The 27,456-nt window shown below is 47.1% G+C and overlaps 1 protein-coding gene and 1 long non-coding RNA gene across 3 annotated transcripts in view; both read left to right on the plus strand.

The window, feature by feature from the left end:
• Positions 1-27,456, plus strand: part of LOC139051622 (uncharacterized) — a 290,263-nt gene that overhangs the window by 97,662 nt on the left and 165,145 nt on the right. Inside the window, exon 5 of one of the 2 annotated variants that reach the window (XM_070528564.1) lies at positions 5,980-6,199. The exons of the other annotated variant lie outside the window; for it this stretch is intronic. Coding sequence (XP_070384665.1) covers positions 5,980-6,199 — 220 coding nt within the window. The remainder of the gene's footprint in view (positions 1-5,979; positions 6,200-27,456) is intronic. 2 annotated transcript variants of the gene reach the window in all.
• Positions 13,889-17,774, plus strand: LOC139051630 (uncharacterized). Its single transcript, XR_011509466.1, has 2 exons — positions 13,889-14,344; positions 16,745-17,774. It is a non-coding gene; the product is annotated as an uncharacterized lncRNA (long non-coding RNA).

Genomic DNA, 27,456 nt, shown 5'->3' on the forward strand with positions numbered 1-27,456 from the left:
GACAATTAGTCACCAAGATGGGGGCTTGAGTTGACTATGTCCAGCTACATGCAACATGCAACTACTACATGCAGCCGCTTAATCACGGGTGACCTGGTGGAATACAACGCAACTACAATGCAAAGTTTGTACGTATCGACGCCACGAGGCGCGCCTGTCACAGGGCGTCACAAGTAGTACGATTCGATGCTGATAATGCTTCTGCTGCTAATGATAATGATCTATTGGCATCCCCTTTGAAACGGGACGGTGACAGTCACGTAGCCTGCTTGATCTAATCAAGTTTGCCATACATGTTTTTCATTCGAGCATTTTTATACATCTTAATCTTCTTTTTCCTTCTCAAGTCAATCCAACCATTTCTTGGTGAATCCCCCATAGTGGGTAGGAGCCTGGCGATAGCTGCGACGGACACCGGTTGCGGCGGCGGGGGGTGGGGGGAGAGAAACAACTTTATTGAGCCGAGCTCGACATCTTCTTAGACGCCGTCGATGGAAGTGGTTTCCTCTTCACGGGACCCATATGCTTCCCTAGCCGCCTGGCCCCTGGAGATCAGGACGAGCTGGTCTTCCAGGGCGGTGCTGGTTAGCAAGGTCTCCCATCGCTCGGTAAGGGTGGATGAGGCATGGGGTAGGGTAGCGGGGCAGTTAAGAGGTGTGGGGATCGCCTTGATGAAATTGCATACTCCAATGACGTGTTGGAGCGTGCCTAAATGAGTTTTGCAGAAGTTACAATCCTTCTCGTACCTTTCCGGGTACATCTTGTTTTGAAGGTAAGGGTGCGTGAAGGATCCTGCCTGTATTTGCCTGTAGATCGCTTGCTGTTCTCTGCTAAGCGATTTGTGAGGATCGGGGTAACGGTGCCTCTCCGTCTTATAATGGTTCGTAATGTCTCTGTAACTAAATATGGACTGTGGCTCACTTTCCTCAACCCGGTGTTCCATCTCTCGGGCGAACTGGTGGGCAAGTTCGTTGCCCTCCAGCCCAGAGTGAGCCGGTGTCCATATTAACTCAACTTTCCTTTCAGGTACGTCGCGTTTACTTTGGAGAATATCTAGTGCCGCAAGAGACACCCACCCCTTCCTGTAGTTGTTATACGCCTTTTGCGAGTCGGTGACAATTCTTCCCACCTTGGGCTGCGCGAGTGCTAGCGCTATAGCGGCCTCTTCTGCCACCTCTGGGAAAGACGTCTTGATGGAGGCGCAGGTTACGAGCACATCCCGCGTCGTAACTGCCAGCGTTGCTTTCGATGAAAACTTGGGTAACGAAGCGTCTGTGAAGAGAGTGACCCCCTCTTCCTCTTCTACTATTTGACCCAAAGTCTCCGTCAAGGCCGCTATACGAGCTGCTCTGCGGCCGTCGTTACGACCCGACCTCATGTTTCTAGGCAGTGGCTTACTGTGGATTTTATGCACCCACAACCTGGGTAACGGCCCCGTTTCCTTCCGCTCTGCCTCTTGCCAGCCCAACTTGGCAAGAACGCGACGTCCCGCTGACGTCTGACTGAGCCGAACTCTTTGATTAGATAGATGAGCTTCTATTAGCTCTTCGACGACGTTGTGCTTGGCCATGCCGAGAAGCTTGTCGGTCGAAGAATGCTTCGGAATGCCCAGCGCCATCTTGGTTGCCTTTCGTATAATGACGTTCAACTGGTCCCTGTCTTTTTTCAGTAACTTGACGTACGGCGCCGCGTAAACGATGCGCGACGTCAAGAAGGCCTGGACGAGCGTCAGTACGTCGTCCTCCTTCAATCCCCTTTGTCTGTTTGTGACTCTTCTGATCATGTTCGAAATTTGTTCCGTTGAAACTTTGATTTTGTCGATCGACGCTCCCGCCTTGCCATTGTTCTGGAAGATGACACCCAGGATACGTGCTTGCGTGGTTGGTGTTATGGTCATCCCGTCGATGGTGATGCGTACGTTCTCTTGGTCTCCTTTCTTTCTTCTTGGCTTGATGACGAGTAACTCGGACTTCTGTGGCGAGCAACTGAGGCCGCACGATTTAGCGAACTCGTGCACCGTCTTTGCCACTCTCTGAAGGGTCTCCTCCATCCAACTCTCCGACCCTGCCCTCGACATCCACACAGTGATATCGTCTGCATAGAGAGCGTGATCTATGCCCTCTATGTCTTGAAGCAAATTCGGGAGAGGGAGGAGTGCCAGGTTGAAGAGAAGCGGCGAAAGAACCGATCCTTGCGGAGTGCCTCTGTCTCCCAGGTCTATCGGTTCCGACTTCACCTCTCCAATTTTGATGGTTGCCGTTCTATTGGTTAAGAAATCCTGCACATATTTGAATGTCCGCTTTCCGCATCCTGTTTGGTGCAGGTTACGAAGAATACTTTCGTGTGTGACGTTATCGAAGGCCCCCTTGAGATCGAGCGCCAGGATAGCTCTTGGCGTAGGGGTCTTCGCTTGCTTGATAACCAGCTCGTGTATTTGCACCAAGACGTCTTGCGTGCTCAGGTGCCTCCGGAATCCGTACATGGTCGGTGGCATCTGATCAGTGACATCCAAATGTCTCTGAAGTCTCTTGAACACCATACGCTCGACCACCTTCCCTACACATGACGTGAGGGAGATGGGGCGTAGATTGTCGACGTGGGGTGGTTTCCCCGGCTTGGGAATGAAATGCACCTCCGCTTCTTTCCATTCTTTTGGTAACGAACCCTTCTCCCAGGACGCGTTGACGAGGTTTAGCAGTTCAGCTCGGCTTTTGTCGCCCATATTTTTTAGCATCTTGTATGTAACGCCGTCAATGCCCGGTGTGCTGCCTTGATTATAATCAAGGCAGCATCGATGGCCGCAACCAGCTCCAGTTCGGTGAAGGCTTCGTCCATCTCGACGTTGCTATCGCCTTCATACTCGTGAGTCGGGTTACCGCTCTTCTCGGTCTTGAGGTATTTACTTGTGAGTTCACGAATGAGCTTCTCCCCGTCCCCGTCGTAACTGTTGATCGTTCTTGTGAGGTCTCGCACGCATGCGCTCTTGCTTTTTAATGGATCTATGAGGTGTCGCAACAGCTTCCAAGTCTTCTTCGTAGACAGTGTGCCTTGCAGGTCATCACACATCTTCATCCAGTTTTCCCTGCATAGTTGTTCCGCATACTCGGTCACTTGCTTGTTGAGCGCGTGTATACGTCTGCGAAGCTTCTTGTTATGTCTTTGCCTCTTCCACCTTCGAGTAAGACCGTGCCTGGCCGCCCACATGTGACTAAGCCTGCTGTCTACGAAGGGAATTTGCGTGGTAGTAGTAATCTTCTGCGTAAATTTCTTTACAAATTCGCGTTGCTTTTTGGCCCATGCCTCATACGTCTTGGTGTCTTGGTTTTCGTCCTCGCCTTCACTGTCTGCGCTTCTACGTAACCGGTCCCAGTCTGTAATGTTGGCTTGACCCAGTTTCGCCTTGATGTCAGTCCCCCCGAGGGTTACACAAATTATATCGTGATCCGAGCCAAGATTTTCCCCCGTGTTACGCCAAGTTACGTCGAGGTTCCCCCGAACTAGCGTCAGATCAGGTGTGGTGTCTCTGACCGTGCTAGTGCCTGTCCTGGTTGGTACGCCCGGTTCGTTAACCACCTCCATGTCGTGGTCCTCTATAGCTTTAACCAATTGGTTTCCTCTTTTGGACGAATATTTATAACCCCACATCGTGTGGGCGGCGTTAAAATCTCCTAGCACTAAAATCGGTCTTGTTTTTGCTTCTTTAATGCAGTCCAATAAGGTGCCTTCAAAGTGCCATGGGCAGGTTGCAAGTGCTAGGCGGCGCCCCGTCTTTCCGACCCCTAGCGCCATCTGACGAACAGTTGCGCGAATGTGGTAGGATTACTCACGGCGTCAGCAGCCCGCACTGCGTGTTTGGCGTCCTGTCAAACGATAGCGATGGCGCGAAACAGCGTGCCGATATTAATTTTAACCGGGTTTCTGGGAATTACAAGATCTTCATAGCTTTTTTCGTGAAAAGAATTTAGGGAAAGGAAGTCGTCTATTTGAAGTGGGGCACGTCTACGACGTGAGGGAAGTGTTGAACTCGCACTGATCGGAAGTGACTGCTAGGTTTATTCCGCAAACGAAAAATAATGCACCAGCGAGATGCGTGAAGCTCAGCGTAAGTTACTTCGTTATCTACGGTGTGGACGCATGAAATTGTAGGCGAATTTGATTCTTGAAGATCGGCGACAGCAGATAAATCCTAGCGGGGAGCTGCGATTGCCGTGCTGGCATCGCAGGGAAGTGCAAGGACGCCGCGGTAGTTTCCCTGTACATACATGACGGCAAATACGAATCCAAAACATCTCATCCAAGAACGTGGGGCGTACGAACGACTCGTGTAAGACCTACCAGAGGTCTTCTAACGTTGCTCTCCCCAAACACACACAAAAAAAGGGGAGGAACTTACCAGTTGTGTTAGACTACGCTGGGAAAATATTTTCGCCCAAGTTACTGGAAGTGCAATACTTTTATGTTGCGATTTTTCAGTGCGTGCAAAGGAGGTTCCAATAAACCACGTTGTCAAAAATTTTGGTGATCTCATCGGCACCTTCGTTGATATGCTGCCATGGGCGCAGAAGAGTGTATGCCAGCTCAGCCGGCTGCAACCCCTCCTCAAATCTCTCAGGAAGCCCTAGCGCTGTTCGAATGGGAGAGGATTGGGAAAGAGTTCCACGGCTTTACTGACAGTGTAGGAACAAACTACTTTGTTTGATGCATATCCTGGTGCGCACTGCAGGCAGTGGCGTAGCAAGGGGGGGGGGGCTCCGTGTGCAAGCGGCCAGTGTGTGTGGGGGGGGGGTTGATATCCTCGCCTTCCTCCAATAAACCCGGGGGAGGGGGGGGGCAGCTAGAAGACCTATGGGCCCCGGGTGCCAGACGACCTAGCTACGCTACTGACTGTAGGTGTCCTGTTGCTGCCATCATTGCTGTAAAAGCAAAGAATTCAGAGTTATAACGCACTTGGCATAACGCCGAAACATAAAACAGCTTATACCGTCGGACGAGCGCTATCCAGTGTTGACGCCGTTCTGCTTCATACGGTTGGCTTGGAAACCTGTAAAACTTTGTTCCTCGTGAGTTGGTGTACGTGCTGTTGCAGCCCACTACTCAACAGCTCGGGTTGCACTTCCGCATTGCTCAGAAAAGGCAACAGCTACGCGCGAAACAGTGCGCATACAGGCTTTCCGAACGCAAGCGGGCCGGTCGTATCCTGCCGGTTCCGCGCTCGCCGCCGCGAGGGGCGCCCTAGTAGGCGCGGGAACTACGTTCGCAACCTGCCTATAACAGCTTTCGCTGCAAAACCCATATATACCGTTTAGTACACCGCCCAGGTAAAGCGTTTTCAAAAAAGTGCTCCTCGAGCCGAGATTGAAGTAGAGGCAGACGACGTGTAAGGTGACGCTGATGAGAAGACAGTGTTCGATGTGAACGTGAATGACACGGCGACGACTTCACCACGACCGTTCAGATTATCAGCACCTTCTGAGCTGGTGGAGGAATAAAAAAGGGTCGTGGTAACATGGCGCAAAGAAGTGTCTAATGCCTTCCAGATGAACGAAGACACGGTTCGACGTGACAAGTTCCTTGCTCACAAAGGCGTCTTGAGTACGAGGCACACGGGTACGTATCAGTCCAAGTCGCTGAAATCGCAGCCTGAGTTAATGTACGTAGTTCTGTGGTTTACGTGGTGCTGAATAGAGCGGGACAAAAGATTTACCCAGCAACCCCGTGAACCATCTGAAACTTAAGCGTTTATTTTCGAGCGCCGTTACATGGTGTACGTTCAGTTGTTGGTTTGTGTCAAGTATCGGGTGGTATTTCTTTTGTTTGCTTTGTTCTTTTTTCGTTACTCTTTTTCCATCTCAACAGTTCTTATGTGTTTTTCAGTTAGTCAGCCTTGCTTAATGTCTTTATCCTCACCTGGCCTAAGGGCCTCCCCGTAATCAGCTCGGTAGCTTCTCAGGAGCTACTATTTGAGTCCTTTTTCCGCAGTGGTACCGGAAACGTTCCCGTAGCCATGGTGCCTACCGAAGGAAGTACGATCGCTATGGACAAACTGAAGACGATTCAGGCGAATCTTGAGAAGGCTTCAGCTCACTTCCGACAGATCACCAAGGTCCGCCTGTTCGGCAGAGGACCTATATTATGTTGCTCGCCAGACCAGAACTGTGTCAACGAACTACTAAATTGTTCAACATTCGCTTCACATCCGGTGAGCTGTTTTATCCCTGCACATCTTGCATTACTCCAGAGGCATAATCCGAGGTGTTGACGTCAATTTAACCCTTGAAGAGATTGTAGACCTGTTTTCAATCGCTGGTGTTGTCTCCGTGCAAGTGCCGGTGTAGCAGAGTTATTTGCAATATTAAGACGCCAACTGAGTCAGTCATAGTACATAGTTACCAGTGGCGTAGCCAGAAATTTTGTTCGGGGGGGGCTACACCACTGGCCCCACATGTATATATATATATATATATATATATATATATATATATATATATATATATATATGGGGCCAGTGGTGTAGTCAGAAATTTTGTTCGAGGAAGCTTTAGCTCGGGTGCTCCTATTTAAATACATGTAGAAGGGGAATTCGTTTTTCCCTGCAACCACTTCACCAAATTTGAGGAGGTTTGTTGCATTTAAAAGAAAAAGTTTAATTCTAGTGACTACTGGTTTCGAATTTTTCATTTAAGGGGGTCAATTACTTATTGAAAATTGGCCAAATCGAACATTTTCAGAAAACGCAACTATCAAGTTTAAAACTCCGTGACTCAACCATGAAAAATGATATCGCAATTCTGTGAATTGCATCAAATAGTACATCTACAACGGACAAAATGGATATGTTACACATGAATCTAAAAAAAAATTTAGTATTGCGGAAATACGGCTTGTGCAGAACCCTTGTACACAACGTAACCAATTCACGTAAGATACAAATTGACAAAGCAAGCTTGTCCGCTTTGACTGTTATAATAGATGCCGTTTACAGAACCACAATGTCTGTTCTTCATGCATAGCTATTAGTTTGTAAACGTCGTGCTTCTATTTTTTCAAACTTTCGAATTTTTCAAAATATTTTAAACAAAATTCAGGCCCTAAATCGAAGTTGTGTTTCCAACAGAACTAGGATTTACCTTCTCTCTCAAATGCAACGAATTTCAACAAAAGCGATTCGCAGGATTATCTAAGAAAAGCGTTTCTGCGTTTTACAAGTATTTGAATAGGCTGCGTCGGATTGGGCCCGAGCTAAAGCTTCCTCTTAAACAATTTGTCAAGGGGCCAAATCCATGAATAATAACTGCATTGTCATTGCCAAAGATGCTGCAAACGAATTCTTGAACGCTACGCACAGTCAAAACAATAAAATATCTATTTTTTCATAAAAGAATGTACTCGTATGTGCCAAAAATTTTGCCCAAAATAACTGATATCAATGCTTCCATATTTTTGTCTATTTCACTAAACTATATTTCACTAGAACTATATCAGTTCGAAACCACAAAAGCAGTGCATGCCACTGATATGAAAAATTAGAAGGCAATGAACTGAACAAGTTGAGTACAAATATGTTAACGAAACTTTGTCATTTAAGAACCATGCTTACATTCTTGTATATATGCAATGGCCAGTGAAAACTCTAAATGACACTGTAATTTATTTTAATGTATTACGCAGGAGCAGCTGTCACCGGTCGCGTATCGTGAGTAATTGCACCGAAATCATAGTTGCAACAGAGGGCACGTATAAAAAGCAGGAATTCTGCAAGATATACGAGGGCAAGTCAAATGAATGTGAGCCAACAACGGGGTACTTTATTTAAAAGTAGTCTTCATGAGAATTTAGACTTTTGTCCCATTGACTAACGAGTCGCGTGATTCCCGTCTTATAAAACTCCTTGGATTGCTGCTTCAAAAAGTCTGTATCTGGTTCCCTTGAGCTCTTTTTTCGGTTGCCCCAAAATGTAGAAGTCGCAAGGTGACAGGTCTGAGCTGTATGGCAGATGCTGCAGCGTTTACCACTTGAACTTTGCCAGTTTTGTATTAACCACATAAGCGACGTGGGGAGAGGCATTGTCATGGAACAAGATGACCCCATTCGTCAATTTTCCACGTTGTTCGTTCTTGATTGCGACACACTGCCGTTCTGGCGTTTCACAATATCGGAAACAATTGATGGCTTCTCAAGATTTAGCAAATTCTATCAGTAATGGACCCTGACGACCGAAAAAAAAGTCAACAACACCTTTTCAGCGGAAATGATGGCCTTTGCGTTCTTTGGGCGTGGTAAATTGAAATGTTTCCACTGTAAGCTTTGCCGTCGTGTTTCAGGCTTGTAGTAGTGGCACCAAGGTTCGTCCCTGATCACAAATGCAAACAAGAAGTCGTCATCCTCATTTGGATACCCGATCAGATGAGTCAACGCAGCGCGAAACTTCTCCGTCTTCTCGCGATGGATCAAAATCATGGGGATCCATTGCGCACCAAAGAGCCGATAACCGAGAAGCTCATGAATTATGGCGTGAACCGAACCGTGACTGATGTTCAGACGGTCTGCCAGTTCATCGATGCTTATCCTCCGTTCTTGTTTCATCTGCTCATGAACCTTTAAAATTGTGTGAGGGGTGATTGCACGGTGGTTTTGGCCCGCTCTTGGAATGTCTTTACAACGTTCTTTAAACCGTTTGCTCCAACGCTTCACAGTGGTCAATGAAATGCCGTGTTCAACGTAAACGGCAGCAATGCGGCGATTAATTTTTGTTTTGGAAACACCTTTAGCTGTCAAAAACTTCGCGACACCGAGCTGTACAACTTTTGAAGTGTCCATTATGTGACGCAACCATATTCAACCCAGTGTATGAGAGAATTAAAGAACAGTTATCTTCACACCTGCGTGTCACTTTTGTAAATGATACATGCCGTTCTCCTACGCGCATGCCTCGCAGATAATGAACCGAACCATTATTGCGCGGTTAGGGTAGGCGCACTTTCATTTGACTCGCCCTCGTGCATTAGAAATGCAGATACAATGGGATATACAAATGCGAAAATACTGCTTGATAAAGGACAAAAAAGTGTCACTGGAAACATAGTTCACTGCATGTATACACAAAACCTCGCAACAAGATATTTAAGTATACGTATATGTCTCCAGTGAGTCTATGTATGTAAGAAAAAGTAACTGTATGTAATGCGTCAAAACAAGGCAAATAAACATGTTGCACAATCATAGATTCACAGAATCCTAGATTCCGCCCCCATTCCATCCACTCCCCCCGATGTATTGCGCGCGACGGAAGGCGGCGCGCTTGCTCCCCGCTTTTCTCCTTTGCGCACACAAGACTGAGCCACCATCGTCGGCTCACCCATTCCACCTCCTCTCCTACGCTTTCACTCGCACATACAGCATGCAGCGCGTGGTCACGATGTTATCACCCTTGGACTTTATACGAAACATGAGGGCGATGGCAGGAATGCGCCTGGAGTGTCCATATAATTGCTTTCGCAATAATATAATAAACGTATCCGGAAACTGAAGCGTCCCGTCGCCCATTACTTTCCGCAAAAGAAGTATCAAAATCGAACTTTCACTATGCGACAATTCGCTGCGCCGCAACAATGTATTTTTTTTCTGTGGGGCGGAGGCACCGAAATGAAAAAAAGAACGCATAGGAAAGTATGTTGGCCAGAATCGAATGCCTACATCGGGCACCTAATGGGGCTACGGAATTAATACCGAAGAAAACATGAGACGATTGGCCCACTGAGAACCATACGCATACTGCTCAGTATCCTACACCGGCGAAACAAAGACTTTCCGGAAAGGTTCCGCTCAAGAAACGCGGTGCAATCCTTCGAGTCCCCACAGTTATGGCAGCGAGCGACCATTGTTTTTTTTTTCGTCTGCTAGCCAGAAAGCTTCCAAAACTCTGTCAGGTGAAAATCCACTCGGCCAGAGCAAACCGAACGCCCACCGAAGTGCACCGCGCGGTGGTCGGGGCCATGCGAGAAAAACACATGCGCTGTGGTTCGCTCTGGCAGCCCGCGGGTAGGGTAGCGAGAACAAATAAAAAATTGAAGAGGCTCAATGTGTTCTCGGCGAATAAAAGTCAAAGTAGAAAAAATAAATAAGAACGTAGTTACTTTCGCTGGCTTTAGTGTCTTGACATGGTTGTTCTGACGTAGGTTAAAAAAGATGTTGATATTTTTTTATGTGACATGATGGCACAAATGAACCACCCCAACGCATCGTCTCATTGGACCTCGCTGCGTGCTTTGTCAACTCGTCTGCTAGTGTGTTGATTTGGCTTGTCTCGTTGTATGTTCCGATGTAAGACTTTAGAAAAGTCAATGGACCTTTGGCGTCAAATGTTTAAAACAACATTAAACCCACAAAGTTCCGCAATTGAAAATTTAAAGCACAACTTTGGAAATGTCAATGCACGTTTCACATCAAGAGCTTATTAGATTTATACCCATAAAGTTTCGCAATTGATATCCATGCGCTCCATAGATTCCGTGGCCTCAGTGAGATGCCGCGGCGAGCCCGCTCACAATCAAAGCGCCCTTGAAACTTTGTGCTCGGATGGGACTGCTTGGCGTTATGTGACTGCCGATGTATGGGCGTTGCCACGAAATCGAGCCCGAGTTCGCAATCTTTACGGTTAAATGTCTTTTCGAGCGTCAAAAAGACATTCTAGACAAAATCCAGAGTGATTTCCGGCGCCGGGGGTCGCTTTGGTCGGCGGTGCATGGACAGCACGAAAAAATTTCGGGGGGGGCTGAAGCCCCATAAGCCCCCCCCCTGGCTACGCCCCTGATAGTTACGTACAGATATTAAGGCCTGGCCTTTAATTTATAAGGTTGAAGCTTTGGCTCCACTCATTCTGCAATTTGCCAGATTTTGGCGCTTTGGTCATAACGTGAGCTGCTGCAGATCCACTCCTGCTGCCATGGTTGAGGCGACAACTACAATTTTAGTGATTGCTCGCCCGAAGAAAATAAATATTCTCTCTGTGGTAGTGTTCACCCCGCCAGCTATTCAAATTATCCTGAAGTATCAAATGAACATCAAATTATGTAGGATATTTTTTTATCGATACTGATTTTTATTATAATAAATGAAAGAGCGCAATGAGCGTGACGTTTATGCAGTCGAGTGCCTAAGCGAGGCGGACAAACTTTCCTGCTAATAACGTGAGTTTCAGAAGACTAATTACAAAAGTTCGATAAACTTTATATTAGTGCCTTGGGGGCACTTGTCCAAATGTCTAATTCAGAGGTAGTGACGTTTTGATGCACACTCGTCATTTTAAGATCTTAAAAAATACACCTAATTCGAGATATTCATCATCAAATTCGAAAACTCAAACGAGGCAATATTGAGACTGAGCGCGTCCCGCTGCGCGTCAGACGGCAACGCCCCGTAAAGAATTGTGAGGCGAAGTTTGAATGACAGCATGCCGCGGCAGATGCTGACCTGACACACAGCTGGACATGATTGCCAGGCAAAGCATTCCGTATCAGTAGCTGCCCGGACTGGCCGAGACGCTGGGTTTCCAACTTCCTCGCGCTTGTTTACACGGGGCGTTTCAGTCTGATGCGACAGCGGGGCCGCCGATCTGCGCTCCCACGCATGCCCGCGTGCTCGGTTTCGATATCGCTTGGACTTAGCTTTGAAATTTCATGATAAATATCTCGACTTGGGTGCGAAGTTCAAGATAAAGAAAAAAAAACCAAAGAATGAGGGCGCATTAAAATGTGACGGCCTTCAAATTCGCCATTTAAGCAACTGTCCCTAAGGCACTAATAAACAGAAGTTAATTATAAATGTTCGTTCATTGCTCTTCTGAAGGTCACGTTATTAGCGGCAAAGTATGTCCGCGTCTCCTGGGAACTCGTCTGCAACAACGCCAGGTTCGCTGCGCTTATAGCGCTTATATAAAATATCTGTGATTGTCTAAAGAAAAACACCTTGTAGAAGTAATTGAAATGATACGTTTTTCTCGCCGCGATACTCTTGCCGAGGTTCAGGGGCGATCTAAGGGCTATTCTGGAGTGACAGCACGTCAGCAAATGGGTCCACATTCAACCGTTTCTGATGCTACTGCGGTCTAAAATGCTCTGACAAAAGCTATGGAACGCCTAACATCACCTGTCGTATGGACGCGCCCCCACACGGACGCCACGGAACTTTCAAACCGCGCTAGCGTCTTGTCCTGTGTTGGTAAGTCAGCGCTCGTACTGTGTAGTCTTTCTCGGCCTGTTTTTCTCGAGCTGTTCTTGAAGCAGTGTCAAGAACTCAGGTTCATACCCTATTATAGCGCAATTTTGTTAATTATTCTTTTCAAGTGGACACGTCTTGCAAGCGCTCCGGCTACAATTAATAAATTGCAACATTTGCCGTGAAGTAATTAAGCTGTAATTAGTGAGGTATTCTTAATTAGTTGAATATATGTTTCGATTTCTCGTGCTAGTAATTTCCGGCTCTTCGAACACATGCAATCTTTAAAAAGTCCGTAAGACACAAAAATGTTCACCCTGTGTAACCGCATGGATTATTGAATTTTTTACTAAACAGAGAATTTCATTGTTTTCAAAGCTGCTTTTCGTCGACAGAGTACAGACAAGAGGGGTGCACCAGCGGGGGGCTGTTCTGTCTCCTGTGTCATTTAAGCAGTTCATGAGTTCAGTTCCACTGCGCCAGGATGTGCATTTGTGTGTTTATGCAGACATCACATGTTTTGCAGTAGCGAGAGACACCAATTGCCTTTACCTGTCTTTGCAAGCATATCTCTGTACTCTCGAGGCGTGGCTTCATAATCCTCATCTGTCACGAAACGTAAACAAAAGTGCCGTCCTTGTCTTCCCCCTTTCTTGGCCTATACAGTTACGATAAGTATATGTTCAGAAGATTCCCCAGGTAGAGTCGCTTAAGTAACTGGGCATCAGATGTGACGGAAAATTTAAGTGGTGTTCTCACATAGTGAATATTGCAATTAAAGGGACAGGAGCCGTCGCAATACCACGTAGAAACGGTTACTGGTGTTCTGGCATGCGAAGCGGCACGCTAACCATGATTTAGCATATTTATGCACGACCAATTCTGGAATTTGGTTGTGTTCTGTTTTCTGGAAGTCAGACAGACAGACAAAGAGCCTTATTTTGCTAGAAGTGGAAAATATAAAATAAAGACGCTCGTTCTTTTAGAGAGGGCAGTGGCGTACCAACTATCTTTCGAGTGGGGGGGGGGGGGCAAGTAATCTCTCTCTCTCTCTCTCGCTCTATATATAATATATGTATATGGTGTTCTCACATAGAGAATATTGCAACTAATGGGACAACAGCCGTCGGTGTACTACGTATAATCGGTAACGTGTTCTGGCATGCGAAGCGGAGAAACAAAGCAGTAAAATTCTTCTTAGCTTCTTGCCTTCGAAGCATATTTGTATCGCAATGCTATACTGCGTCTGCAGCTTTCAATAATATCTCGCGCCATAAGAACAATTGGACACGCATCGGAAACAGCGCAGACATTAAGTTTTACAACAAAGCTTTTCTTTTCGCTTAGACCACCAGTATTTCGCGTGAGTCTGTCACTCGGTCGGTATCTCGCCGGAAATATGATTATACGACAGCATCAAATGACCTATTGAGCGAAAAAGCCGGCGTCTGTCACCTGTAGCAGCGAAACGGCACCTAAACTCGCATTGCCACGGGCTGCGAGGCCACCTCACGAGCTGCGCCTCGACGTAGCGGAGCGGGCGACAAGGAACACCTGCTGCACCGATTGCGCGCCAACTGTTGCGTGAGGGGAGAGGGCCTCATCACCGCGGCGCCAAGTCACCCTTGCTCTCGCGCTCGGAAGCCTTTGTTATATCCGCGCGTTCCTTGCCTGCGCAAACTTTCACCAGCGTTCTAAAGGCCCAACCACACGCGGTGAATCGTGCGCGCCTGGCTACGCGTCACGCGTCTGCGAGGCCGTACGCGCCTGTCCTACGCGTCTAGAGAGGGCAGACGCGCAGGAAACGCGCGCGTCAAGGAGGTCTTGATCTTGGGCGTCATTTTGAGCGTACGCGACGGAAGTGGCAGCTTGTGCACCGACGTCACGTGGGTCGCATGTACACTTCCGGCGGTTCGGAAAGGTTGTTGAAGTTTCAGAATCGTGCGGAGACGCCAGGAGTCTGGTTTCGTCTTAATAGAGCACAGGTGCTATGGAGGCGATCAACAACGAAGCGCAGATCGCCTGCGTTGAGGCTCGACCTGCGCTTTGGTAGCAGGCGAAACACAAGCGCCACAAGAACAAGCACATAACGAGGTGGTCGTGGATCGTCATGCCCAACGCTGCCCAACAGGTGAGTGCTCGGAATTATATACGGGCGTCATACCGGAGCAGTTTCAATCGCGATCGAGCCCGATCGGGATCGGATTTTGTGATCACGATTGCCTGTACTGCGCAATCTGCGTAGAACCGATCGTGATCGAGAAATTTGATCGCACTCCATCGCGATCGAAAGCCTGTGTGGCACCTGGTATAAGCTGCCTCTCTCATCAGCCGACTCGCAGGTGTCTAAAACGCGTTTCATCTGTGCAGATGACGTTATCACAGTGCTGCAGCAGTGATGGAAGTTCGTGAGGAATAAATTTCGGCGCCTGGGAAGACGTTTCAGAAAGAAAAGAGCCGCGCCGTGCCAGACGACGTTCAGGACGACGTCATCTGGCTGTTTTTCGACCAGATGACGTTCCTGCGCTACTCAGTGGAGTGTAGACTCTAAGTGATCTTGAAGTTTCCATCGTAGCCGGCGTGTTACAAATGAAACACGGGATTCTAGTGCTTTCCCTTTACCACGTTGACCGGCGATGCCGCATGTTTGTATTAGAGCTGGTAATGCACTGCACTTATGGAAATCGACTCAAAATTATGCTTACACAAGTAAATCGACGCGCAGTATGCATTATATTCAGTTTTATCTAATTGGCGATAAAATATTTGTGCGGCATCGCTGCTCCGATTATCGCATATTTCGTTAAATGTGATCCGGTATGGGACACATAAGCAGTGCAAGGATAGCTTTGTATATTTATTTATTTAGGTACCCACAAAGCCACTTTGGCTTTGCAGTGGGGAGCAGAGAAAGCAGAAATACAGGTACAAAATATCAGGTAAAATAGCACATAAAAACCGAACAATAAAGCATAAGACAGAAGTACAGAGAATATCACATACAATCTAGCAGGATGAATAAAAAGGGCTTGCATGATGCACACAAAAAAACAAAACACAAAAGATGCAACTAGTTTCTTTTGATTCTGTGCACTGATCCTAGAAGGCAGCGCGCAAGTCAATGGTCAGTATTTAACCGAGTATTGAATGTTGCTATATTCACGTGTGTCTTGGGCACTGCAATGAACAGCTTTAATTTTGCATTTTGTTGCTTGCCAGCAGTGTGCAAATCGGTGCTTCATCACAGACCCTCAAATATTACCTAGCTTGCTTAGGGATTCATTCAGTGTCATCATGCTGTAGGAAGAAATGCACCATTGTTCTGACAACATTGTCAGCTGTGTAATTGCTAATTCTTCTTTTTGTGTCTGCTCAGCATTGTCCTTACCTAATTATCAACCTGCAGTTATTCTGCAGATCCCAGGTGCTGTGGTTACTGGTTTAAGCGAAGCTTTCACTATGTTTGTGGAGAACGCTGTTCCTGCTTAGCAAAATTTCCAAGGAAAGACTAGATGATCCAGTTAAACACATTCGTACTGTGGAAAAAATGATTATTGAAATTACATGCCAAAACCACAATCTAGTTACATTATTATAATTGGTATTTGCACTACATCCAGTACTGGTCACTCGTGCAAGACAGTAGCCAGTAGTCAACTGGGATGACAATGGTTCAAAGACTACATTAATATCAGTATGAGGCATTCAGTAAGAGCTATTTGGCAAGACAGTAGGAGCAGCGGTGGGAAAGTCCAGAGAAGAGGCAAAAAAAGCTTGGCTGTAAGAAACCTTCTGGAAGGGTTTGCTCGCTAAGGTCAGCTTTGCTGGGTCAAACACCCTTTACAAGGCAGATGGCAAGAAGACAAACATTATTATACGTAACTTCCTAAATACAAACAACAAATGCACTGACTACTCCGTACACAGCTTCACACTGTGTTTAGACGTACATTCAGTTAAGAAAAACAGTTTAGAATGAGATGAAGTTTACAAACAAGTGAAAGGAAAACAAAGTTACAAGCCAAGAACGTTTCAAGTAGAAAAATTAGAGCAGGAGAGAGCCTTATGCTAAAGCAAGACCTAACAGTACTACTACTCTATGTTTAGAAAGTACAAGCATAGGTCTTTCAACATGAAACTTAAGTGGTTTTACTGAGTAAATGTAGTGGAATGCTTCCTGCTAATGATTTCAAAACTGAAACATTCCAAATATCATGCACTGTTTTGAGTAGAAGTAATCACTAGGCTTTAGGCATGCAGATCTCGTAAGAACTGCTTAAATGCATCATAAGCAAAAACAGAAAAAGATACAAAAGCTACACTTACGCACATGCTGAAACTGTTCACTCTGCTTGTGTAGGCAAGCCAATTTTGTCCCTACAAAACTGATTCAGAGCTTCAGTGTACTCTAATAAAATCACACACTAAAACAAATGTAGACGGATTTGAGCCTTCATTTATTTTTGCATCCAGACTGGCACATTATTTACACATTGACAGTATGTGCAAACCTTATTACGCTCACATGCAGGATGTCCGCCAACCTTCCACCAGTGCCCCCATCGAGTGAGGAGTGAAGTGCTGCAGACATCTTAACGAAAAATGTGCCAGTTTTCCTATCTGGCAACACTTGAAGTGCCATCACCGTCAAGTAAAGAGTCACAAGCACCAGCATCAACTCTGTCTTCGGCGTCGCATGAGTCTGTGGAGTCTCAGGACATTTTGGAATCTCTTGAATCACCCATGTTTCATGAATTTCTGGTTCCTGAGGCTTCTGAGGCACACCACAGCAGGCCACAGTCACAAGCATCACTGGCTTCAGCAGGCAGCCACAGGCTGGATACGGTTGGAAGCATTGCTTCTGAAGTGACGTCGAGAGGGCGGAAAAGGAAAGATGAGAGTCAGTTAATATTAGAGGAATTAGGCAATGTTTCAAGTGCAATCAAAAGATGCAAACCACAGGACGACCTCAAACTTTTGCCGTCTCTCTGCTCAAACACATGAGAGAGGTCAGTGAGGATAAGCATCTCGATATGAAAATTAAATTGATGCAAGTAGGAGAGTAATTCAAAGATTAATGTTTTTTAATGCATACTTTTTGTATAATAAAGCCAAGAGACAATGAAACAAAAGGAAATCATTGATGAATTTAATTACTTTATATCGAAATGGAAAAATAAGGAGGACAATGAAAGTATATGAAAAGGTAGCTTCCCATTGATGGGAGAGGAACCCACCACCTTTGAATTATGCTTGCATTGCTTTACCAGTAGAGCTGCAGCAATGGCTATCCCTCTGCAAACTTTCTTGAGCCTGTATGAGCATTTACTAGATCTCACCCTGGTAGTGTTAGCCAGTGTTACTCGTGCAAGAACACTCCAAGAGCCTAATCTAGTACACATAAACATTCTAAGAAATTGATCGTGGAGTAGCCTCCAGCTCAACTGGTTTTCGGTTTAGCTTCCACCAGTGGCAAGTTATATTTTGTCCACTTTCATTTCCCTTCTCCTTGTGATGTCGACATTACAAATAAAACGACAGTTATTTTCCTTTATGCTTTACTACGTTTCGTTGTCTTTTGTTGTCATATCAAAGCACCTCAGCTCTTCTTTTTTGTTCATTTTACATTGTGTTGTATCCATATTTTTGTGCAGTATTATTCAAGAGTTTCATAAAGTTGATATCTGTGGGCCTGGTTGGTTGGCCATTGCTGCTGTAGAGATGTGTGAACATGTTTTAGCAACACACCTACGATAAAGAAGCAAGCACTGACTTGCAACTAAAGGTTTGTTGTTGCAAGACAGGGGTTTATCGCTTTCACCTGTCTTTACTTATTCAGCCTGTCGTGCAGCAATGAACGTTTTTGAGTTCACCACCTGTACATGTAGAGTTTGTGCATGCATCTAAAGATGCCTGTACATGCCTGTAAATAAAAAGAAATGTAATGGACCTTCAACCAGTCCCCATTGAAAATTTCGGTTATATGCTGCAAGTTGTAAAGCCTGTAGGGGCGTTCTAGCAGCGTAAGCATTTTTCAAATTGTTTTATTATTCTTAGAAGAGGTAGCAGAAAGGGAAATGTCTTGCCACCACACAGCCAGGAGGCGAGGTCCACTGCCATCATAGACAACCTCTACCTCTCCCACAACTATCATCCACAAGCCATATTCCTTGCATTTTTTTTGTGTGTGTGTGTTCCGTGGCTCAGTTCCAGTATTGGTTTTGCATGTTCTGCATTGGATGTTTGGGCAAAGTATTTGTACGTAATCAGTGACACTGAAGGCAGTGCGTAAATGAGACATGTATACGTATGACCCTGCTTCTCTGGCAGGAAGCAGGGCTACCTGACGGGAGCCGTGAACAGCATGTGAGCTTTAAAAAAATTCTTAAGCTGAAAAAAATGTAAGGAATTTCTGCGGCTGTCGTGCTGTTCTGCAGTTGTTTAATACTTTGCAGGCACGATCACCACTATACGACTTACACACCACTGCAGAGTCTAGCTGCCTCAATCCCCACACAGTAAGTCACGGCAACGTCTTTTATGTCTTACCGTGATGCCAAGTAGCTTGAATGCAAGTTGAAAAAAATTAGTACGCATGTCTCAATTGTTTGAATACTAATTATAATGACATGATTTTTCTTGACAATGATCTACATGGCTGTGGGGGCCCTTTTCGGGTGACATACGATCAAAATTCATTTGTGTAGGTTAGCTACCACCTTTGTTTAATACTACATGTGCAAGCATACCTCAGTGCATGTTTTACAGGTTGCGCAAGGTCAAAAGCACTGAGGTAGCTTTTGTGCGATGCCAGTCGATGGCAGTTTTTTTAGAGTTAGCCGTAACTGCTACACTGGTGATGCAGTAAGTGTAAACTTTGTCTCTGTGATTATGAGATCATTTTTTTCTTGTATTTCTTTTCATGCGCATTGTCAGTACCATCATTACTATTTCTCGTTTTGCATCAGCATTTCGTGTCCCATTTTTTGTTTATGAGTTAATAAATAGTTAGTTGTGTATAATTCTGTATACTGTGGAAAGAGAGAAATAAAGATGATTATTATATTAATATTATTATGTATTAGTATTTTTTATGCACGCTCATTGTCAGTCGTTTCCTTCTTCCTTTTGTTTTGCTTCAATGTTTTGCGACTCCTTCCTGATTTGGCTTCCAAAAGGCGGCGGGCAGTAATATGTAAATAAAATAAAATAAGTGATACATTAAATGACAAAGAAACGGTGTTCTGTATTCCTGCAATCGCACATTATTACTCTAGGGGCAACTGTCCTTTACCAACCTCAATGCTACAGCAAGTCGTTCTCCAGGCTCCAGGGGTTTCTCGAATGTGGTGCTGCCATGCGAGGTCCTCTGCTAAAAATCTCAATAGCTGGTCCAAGAGCTGCGGCGCCTTGCGAAAGAACTTGTAGAAAATCCGTGGTCATCCTGATGTATCCGTTGCATCTGTAAAAAATGGTGCATTATTGCCTGGCAGCAAGACCATGCCCTGCCCACATACACACGCAGGTATCAGGAGCTGTACATTTTTCACTGACGCACACGTATAGCCACTAGCCATCATTAATTTTACCTCTTGCTTTGTTTATGTGCTTGAATACAAACAGTGGTTCGGCAAAACAGGAGAGCCAGTCAACGGTATATTAAAATCGTGCGGCCACTGCCAAGAAACTTCCGAAATTAGTCGCACAGAATTTTAACCTGCCCCCCAGGTCACAATTTAATTACACTTCATATTCGACAGTCACACTTCTGAGAAACATAAAATACAGGAAATTGTAGCTCGTCCACAAGCTTCATATAAGACAACCAACACGTGTAAAAAGGTGTTCTTGAATCTATGTGCTATACTAATGGCACAAATATAACTAGCAGTCCTTAGCTTATTGTAGGGGTGTGCTAATACCGAAAAGTAGATTTAGAATCGAATCAAATGAAGAAAAAATAATCTGGATATCAAATAAAATATCGAATAGCAGAAAATGTATTACAAAACTTAATCCTTACAAATTTTTTGCAAGACGGTGCTACACAAGCTCTGTGTAAGCAGTATGGTCTACTGTTAATAATGAAGGGAGCTCCAATATAATATTACAGATTGTCTGTTGAATAGAATCAAGCGCTTCTTCCCCTCTGAAGCTGAACAGTAGATGACCGTATGTCGTACGGCATACACGGGTTAGACAGACGGCGGTTGAAACGTCGTGAGGTGTCGTCACCACGTATCCAATATACTATCTGTTTGCTTCCGGCGGCTAATCAGCCCGATCTTCGCCTATGCTTTCGCGCTTTCCGAACTACACCCTGCTCTTGTCGTTCCCCCTGTTCGCGTACGTTACGTTATCGTTTCGATCGGTGCTGTCAACCTGGCCGAACCTTGCACCGACGACGCTGTTCTGCGAATTGGGCGTTCGCGCGCTGCGAGTACGATCCCCGCATTACTACTTTAGCCCTTTCACTTATGCGCGCACTTAAAAACGCTGATAAGTAATTGCTGTCCTAACGAAGATAAGTCCCCATGTCCAAACACGGGCTCCCAGTTCTACCACTGTAGATCATCGAAAGGAAAGAAGTTACTCACAGCCGTAAAGTCCTTTACGCAGTTGAAAGACTCGCCGGACCCACCAACGTCGCCGCAGAGGCCGCAGACGCTTTCTGCGCTCCCGCCGCCTTTGCTAGAGCAGCAGCAGCAAAAGCTTCTTTCTCATGTGGTACATTGCGGGGAGAGAACGCTGATGCCGGCGAAGCAAGAGCTCGGCAGCAACGTCGTACGTGGTCGCACGCAGATGTCAGCTGCAGTTGTGAGCAAGCAGACGCTATCGCGCGTGATGTTGATAATTGATGCAACTTTTCTTGCCATAAGGATGTATAGATACGAACAGCGTGCATTTCTCAACCTAAAAACAATGTATTAGCTCTAACATTGATAAATTAAATAAAAATGGCTAGCCATAATGAAATAAAGATAAACTTTTCTCAAAGCCAAAGACGACCGTTTCCGCCATCGCTGGGCCGCTGGTCTGTCAGCCCTGTGCTACGCGCAGCGAAGCGCGCACGTGTGCGCGTATCGTGTGGCTGGACGCCCCTCCCTTCATCACCCGCGTACGCGCACGCAGACGCGTACGCTTGCGTGTACGCGTAGCGAGACGCGTATCCCATGCTGCGTGTAGTTTGGCCTTAACTGCGCCTCGGTTCAAACCAATCAAAACGCGCTCGCTTGCATGGCGTTTTTCACTGGTCGATTCCGAGCAGGATTTCTTGCTCCGTGGCAACGAATCCGCATTTCACTGGTCGATCTGGAGTGGATTCGCGCTTTCCGCTGGTCGTTTCGGATAAACTCGCTCCTGTTAGATATGGAGCTGTTTCCTGCGCCTACTTCGAGTTCCCCAGGACCACATCGAATCGCAGCACAGCTAATTGAGGAATGCAGAAGCAGGAAAGCACATTCCACAGGAGCGCTCGAGCAAACAAGTTGAAGGCCACAAGACAACTGCAAACAAGTTTGCGGCCCCCAGTTCGTACGCCGCCGGGATTAGAAGGGGCCCTCGGACAATGGAGCATGAGCGCCCCCACTTCTCCTTCGAAGAAGCGCATTGCGAGTCTGCGAGGCAAGACCGCAGAGAGCCGCCGGGTGTGACAACGCGATACGGGCGCCAACCATTGGCTGAAAATGGCGTCATCTGAGCGGACTCTCCCATTGGCCAAACATGACGCGACTTCCACTCCTCGAAGGGTTTAAAAGAAGCATTCCAGAGAGACCAGAGCATTCTGGGACATTCCCCGATTCCCTGATTCACCTCTCTCGAACTTCTTGCCCCGGGCCGCAGCGTCCGAGTTGCTGCCGGCCCGTAATGACCGTACAACTGTTACTGCACTCTCACTTCTCTGTATAGAATGTAAAATAAATCCTCCCAAGTTTTGTTTTTCATCCTGAAGTCCGTCCTTCAACCCCTACACTCCGCGCTGGATCGCTTTCACTTGCTCCGCCAGGGAGGCGCGAATTAGGGCGGAAATAGCTCGCGTCACTTCCGTCTTCGAGCGAAATCGGTAACCCATCGGTACGCGAAACATTGTGTTGCTCGCGTAATGGCTGCTGCAGCGCTCGCGTTTAGCGATGAGAGCTCAGACGACAGCGATTACGAGGTGACGCAGGTGCTGCACGAGGCCTTCTATACACGTTGTCCATGCACAATCCTTGCGAGCGTGACATGTAAATGACGGACTCTGCGACTGCCGCGGTCAAATTACGCACTGGAGACGGCAACTTTGGTTACCGTGGAAACGTACGGAGCTGAATTCGGGCATGGTTTCCGGAACCGCTTTGTGTCACGTGTACGCTGACTTCATGCGTGATCCCCCGCGGAGCTTTTTTGCGCTCCGCTGGCCGATTCGGTTTTGTGAAACCCGAGAGCTCGCTCGAGGATTTCGGCGGCCACTCCAGATCGACCGGTGTACGATTCTTCGGACGATCCCACTGCTGTCAACCAGAAGTAGGAGTCGTCGGACTATCTCGCCACTGCCACCATTTAAAGGAGTTGAAGGTCGTAGAGAGGAACTCGGTGAACAGGGTTTATTTACATATTTTACATTTTAAGCAAGATACATTGGCAGTCTAGCGCGACTCTCATATGGAGCCCGCAAAACTAACATACAGCAAACAGTTTACGAGCACACAGCTCACTACTACATTTCGAGCATGACAACGAGCACGACACGAGCACACTCTAGCAGCCGGCAAACGCTGCTTATAAGCTCTCCGCTTGACGTCATAGTTCGACGTCATCGTTCGGTGTCACTCTTCGAGGTCCACGTGGATGTAGTCTCAGTGGACGGAAACGTTCGTCCAGTCATTGTGAACTTGCCGCCGCCCCGCAGAACAGTTTACGCGCACATAGGCACAACATTCCGATGTCCGGCGCCGACGACAGAGGGGCGCCGTTCCGCGGAACAGTTTACGTGCACATAGGCACACACATTCCGATGTCCGGCGCCGACGACAGAGGGCTGCGTGGAACTCTGCTCCGTCCCCGGTGGCGCTGCCGAGTACCGCATTCCTGAGCTGACCACGCGCCACGTGGCTGCCGGTCATCCGCAGTTCTCTGAAGGGCTCCCCGTCTAGTGGGCTTGGAACACGTGCAGCGGGCTGAAAGGTGCCACGTTGCCACCCCGTACGGCCGTTCCTAACAGCTCCTCCATGGCCCGGAAAATCTCGCCTGGCCCGTGCTGGCAACCGCTGAGCAGGAAGAGAATGGCTGGCGATCAAGATGACGGCTTTGCTCTCTGCAACCCCTGCGTACTTGGAATGCCTTCAACCATCTTACAACAACTGGCACAGAAGAGTCGACCCGGCAACAGAATACTGCTCAGCGTTCAAACGCCCGGAATTAGCTGCTAACCCACCAGGCCTCCTATCACAATTTCCATGCAACTCACTCAACTGGAAATCCCAAATTTTGCCCCAAAATTTCGTGCCACCAAAGCGAGCGTTCACGTTCCTCCTGAGTTCGACCAAACGCGGCCGTCGCGCTGCACAAGAGTAAAGGTTTACGCAGAATTAAACCGAAGTCTTTCAAACACCAATACCCAAACATAACTTAAGCAGCTTAACTTCACGAACAGCCTGTTCTTACCCTATCGCAGTGGCGTACTTATTTCATGCATTGCTGCCACTGTACCGTCTGGCCAACTCCACAGGTACGTCATCACAAACGCGCTAAGTTTGTGGTCCCTATTCCGAACACGTGCTTGCATCATACAAAGTTTTCATCACGCTGACTCACATTTGTTCCTTTAATCCACACAGGACACGTCCCTTAAACAAACAACCACACTTGCGTAACTTACGCAACACAGAGGAACCTTTCAACAACCTTTTACTAACTAGCTCTTCACACGCGTACTAGAGAAGTCAGAATACGGCTGCCCTCGACACACACGAGCAACCCATTCATCAACGTTCTGCTTCCTTCCGTCCGCGCAGGACACGCGCTAATGGACCTAAGAGCTCTTCTCAGTGCAAATCACGCACTTACTGAAATCTACGCGCTTAACCTTAGAAAATAAAAAAACGCATAAAAAAGAAGGTTAACTAACACACACGCGCGTTACGATAGGCCTCTCAACGATAACCTTGACCTTCAAGTTACTCACGCACACACAAAAAAAGAAAGCCTATATACTTATTAATGAACACCTCGCGATACTATATGTTTACCAAAAACCGCCTTTTTCAAATCTCGAGCTTCTCGAACGAAAACACAAACAAAGCTCATACTTTTACATATTGAAAGAAACTTAATCTCAAATCGCGAAAATTTATAAATGTTAAAAAATAAAACAAAACAACACGTTTTCCTACTACGGAAGCTCTCTTGGCCTCCCGTTCCCGATTGCTTACGACTGACTCATACTTTCAGCCGTACCCGAGGTGGCCGCGGTTTGAAAGCTATTCTGGCTGCCGAGGAACAACAAAAGGGTTGACTCACTATCAGCTCCCCCAAGACGTTACAGTCCCCTGCCAATTTGCGTCCTGGCGCCCCGCTTTCAACATGACCTCGACTGACCGCGTCGTTGCTCCCCACCTGGTCTCGTCTTGCCACCTTGCGCTTCTTTGTACTGCACGCTGAGCTTCGAAGAGAACGACGGAACGACGAGGAATTCGACTGCCTCGTGCCCTTTGTCCGTGCAGAACATGCTTCTCGGTCCCCCTTTGACCGGTGGCTCGAACGTGTTTGATGCGTCAACATCGTCCGTGACGACCGCACCTGTCTTTTCTCCGCGCCCTGCCCTTCTGGGTCTCTCGCCGTCTTTGGCGGCTCTACATTAGTCACCGCATTCCGATCTTTTCGGCACTTTTTTCTGCGGCGTTTTCTCTTTGACTTCTCTTTCATGTCGTCATCTCGCGCCTCGTGCTGGCCGTTACACACCTTGTCGGCCCGGATCGGTCTCTTACCCGCACAGTCTGATTGATTTTCATTTAAATCAACATTCTCTCTACCTCGACTGGCGGACAGCTCAACCGACTCTGGCACAATGCAGCAGGCTTTACTCGAGTTATGCAACTCGCACTCTTGCGAACTGCCCTCTACTGCATTGCCCAGCTCACGCTGTGCATCGACACACAGCCCGTCGGTCTCGATCGCTGTCTCACGCGCACAGTCCGAATGATTCCTAATTAAATCATCCCTCTCTAGGCTACCTAGACTGGCGGAGAGCCGCACCGATCCCTGGGCAATGCAGTTGTTCTCTCGTGAACTACGGAGCTCGCCATCCCGAGAACTACTCTCAACTGCATCGTCCAGCTGGCACATTACTTCTGCACGCAGATCTGACTCGACATGGGTGATCGTGTCTGTCAAGTCAACAGTACCCTGTACCTCGCTAACGACCTCGATACCATGAGATGCGACGCATACACGCGGTAACTGTGCCAATTTGTTCGCAGCTGGCCTAGCTCTTTCTATAGTCATCTATTGGCACAGCACCTTGTCGCTCTCACTCTGGCCTTTAAAGGCCTCTGTTGCCAATAAGGCATCGTTAGCTGCTTGTACTTCGAGTTCACTTATGAATGTGCTGCTATTCTAACAGGTACTACTACTCTCGGCTTTCGAACAAAATCTGCTATCTCCTTCCTGCCACTTTCGCTGCGTCCAGCCTACAGATTTTTCAAGCCGCTGTTGAATTTGCTCTATGAACTGCTCAAAACCTTCAATCTCTTTGTTCAATGCCTCAATGTACTGCCTTGTTACTTCTGCTAGGCCTTCTGCCTGTGAAATGCTTTTCAGTTTCTGCTTGCTTTTTCCTGTTCTTGCTTAAATTCTTCCTGTTCTTGCCTAATTGCTTCCTGTTCCCGCTTTTTGCTTAGAATTCGGTTACCCATTAGTTCGATGAATTTCAAATCATTGTTACTTTCTAGAATGGTTTTACGAATCTCTGTTTCCGTGAAGTCCTCCTCTACGTTTACCTCGATCTCTTCACACAACCACAACAGGTCAGCTCTCGTTAAACACATTAGGACCGTAGTCGCTACTTTAAGCTTTGGCTCTGCTGTCACACAATACTTGCTGCGATACCCACGCAAATCAAAATACAAGTAAAAGATCCCCAGCGAATCAAATCCAAAAACACAGAGAAATTGAAGGCTGGTAAATCTCACAGACAAAACCCAACGCTTACTCACTGAAGCAGCACCACATCACCAGTCCTTCCCCGCCGTATCCAATCAGTTGCAAGAGGTGGTCAATCTCAAGTCGCCTCCAACTTGATCAGGATGCCGGTCGGTCACCATGCGCCAACGTCCGTCAGCTGCCGTTGCTGTCTCCGAGTTGTAGGCCGATTTACGAGCCGTAGGCCTATCTCACCGCTGCCATTCAGTTGTAGATTGGAGCGGTCGTAGTCGTAGCGAGGACCTTGGGACGACAGGACTGGGCGAGCAGGATTTAATGGCAGTCTTTACATTTTATAACACGAGGTACATTGGCAGTATAGCGCGACTCCCATATGGAGCCCGCAAAACTAACATATAGCAAACAGTTTACGAGCACACAGCTCACTACTACATTTCGAGGATGACAACGAGCACTCAGCTCCCGACGACGAGCACGACACGAGCACACTCTAGCAGCCGGCAAACGCTGCTTGTAAGCTCTCCGCTTGACGTCATAGTTCGACGTCATCGTTCGGCGTCACTCTTCGAGGTCCACGTGGACGGAGTCCCAGTGGACGGAAACGTTCGTCCAGTCATTGTAAACTTGCCGCCGCCCCGCAGAACAGTTTATGCGCACATAGGCACACACATTCCGATGTCCGGCGCCGACGACAGAGGGCTTCATGGAACTCTGCTCCGTCCCCGGTGGCGCTGCCGAGTACCGCATTCCTGAGCTGACCGCGCGCCACGTGGCTGCCCGTCATCTGCAGTTCTCTGAAGGGCTCCCCGTCTGGTGGGCTTGGAACACGTGCAGCGGGCTGAAAGATGCCACGTTGCCACCCCGTACGGCCATTCCTAACACCGTTGAAAAACGCCATGAGGAGTTTATAACTCGAACGACCGCTCAGCGGCGTTGAAATGAACATTATTGCTTTGGCATTCACAAATCCTAAGGAGTGCTAAGGTGTCCTCGGATTTTATTAGTACTTAATGTTGATCGAGATTATAGAGGGCCAGTGAGCGAGCGCACCCATGTTCTGCGTAATCAAAGAACATACCCGAATATATATATATATATATA

Source organism: Dermacentor albipictus, unplaced genomic scaffold (genome assembly GCF_038994185.2).
Source record: "Dermacentor albipictus isolate Rhodes 1998 colony unplaced genomic scaffold, USDA_Dalb.pri_finalv2 scaffold_13, whole genome shotgun sequence".
Classification (NCBI taxonomy): domain Eukaryota; kingdom Metazoa; phylum Arthropoda; class Arachnida; order Ixodida; family Ixodidae; genus Dermacentor; species Dermacentor albipictus.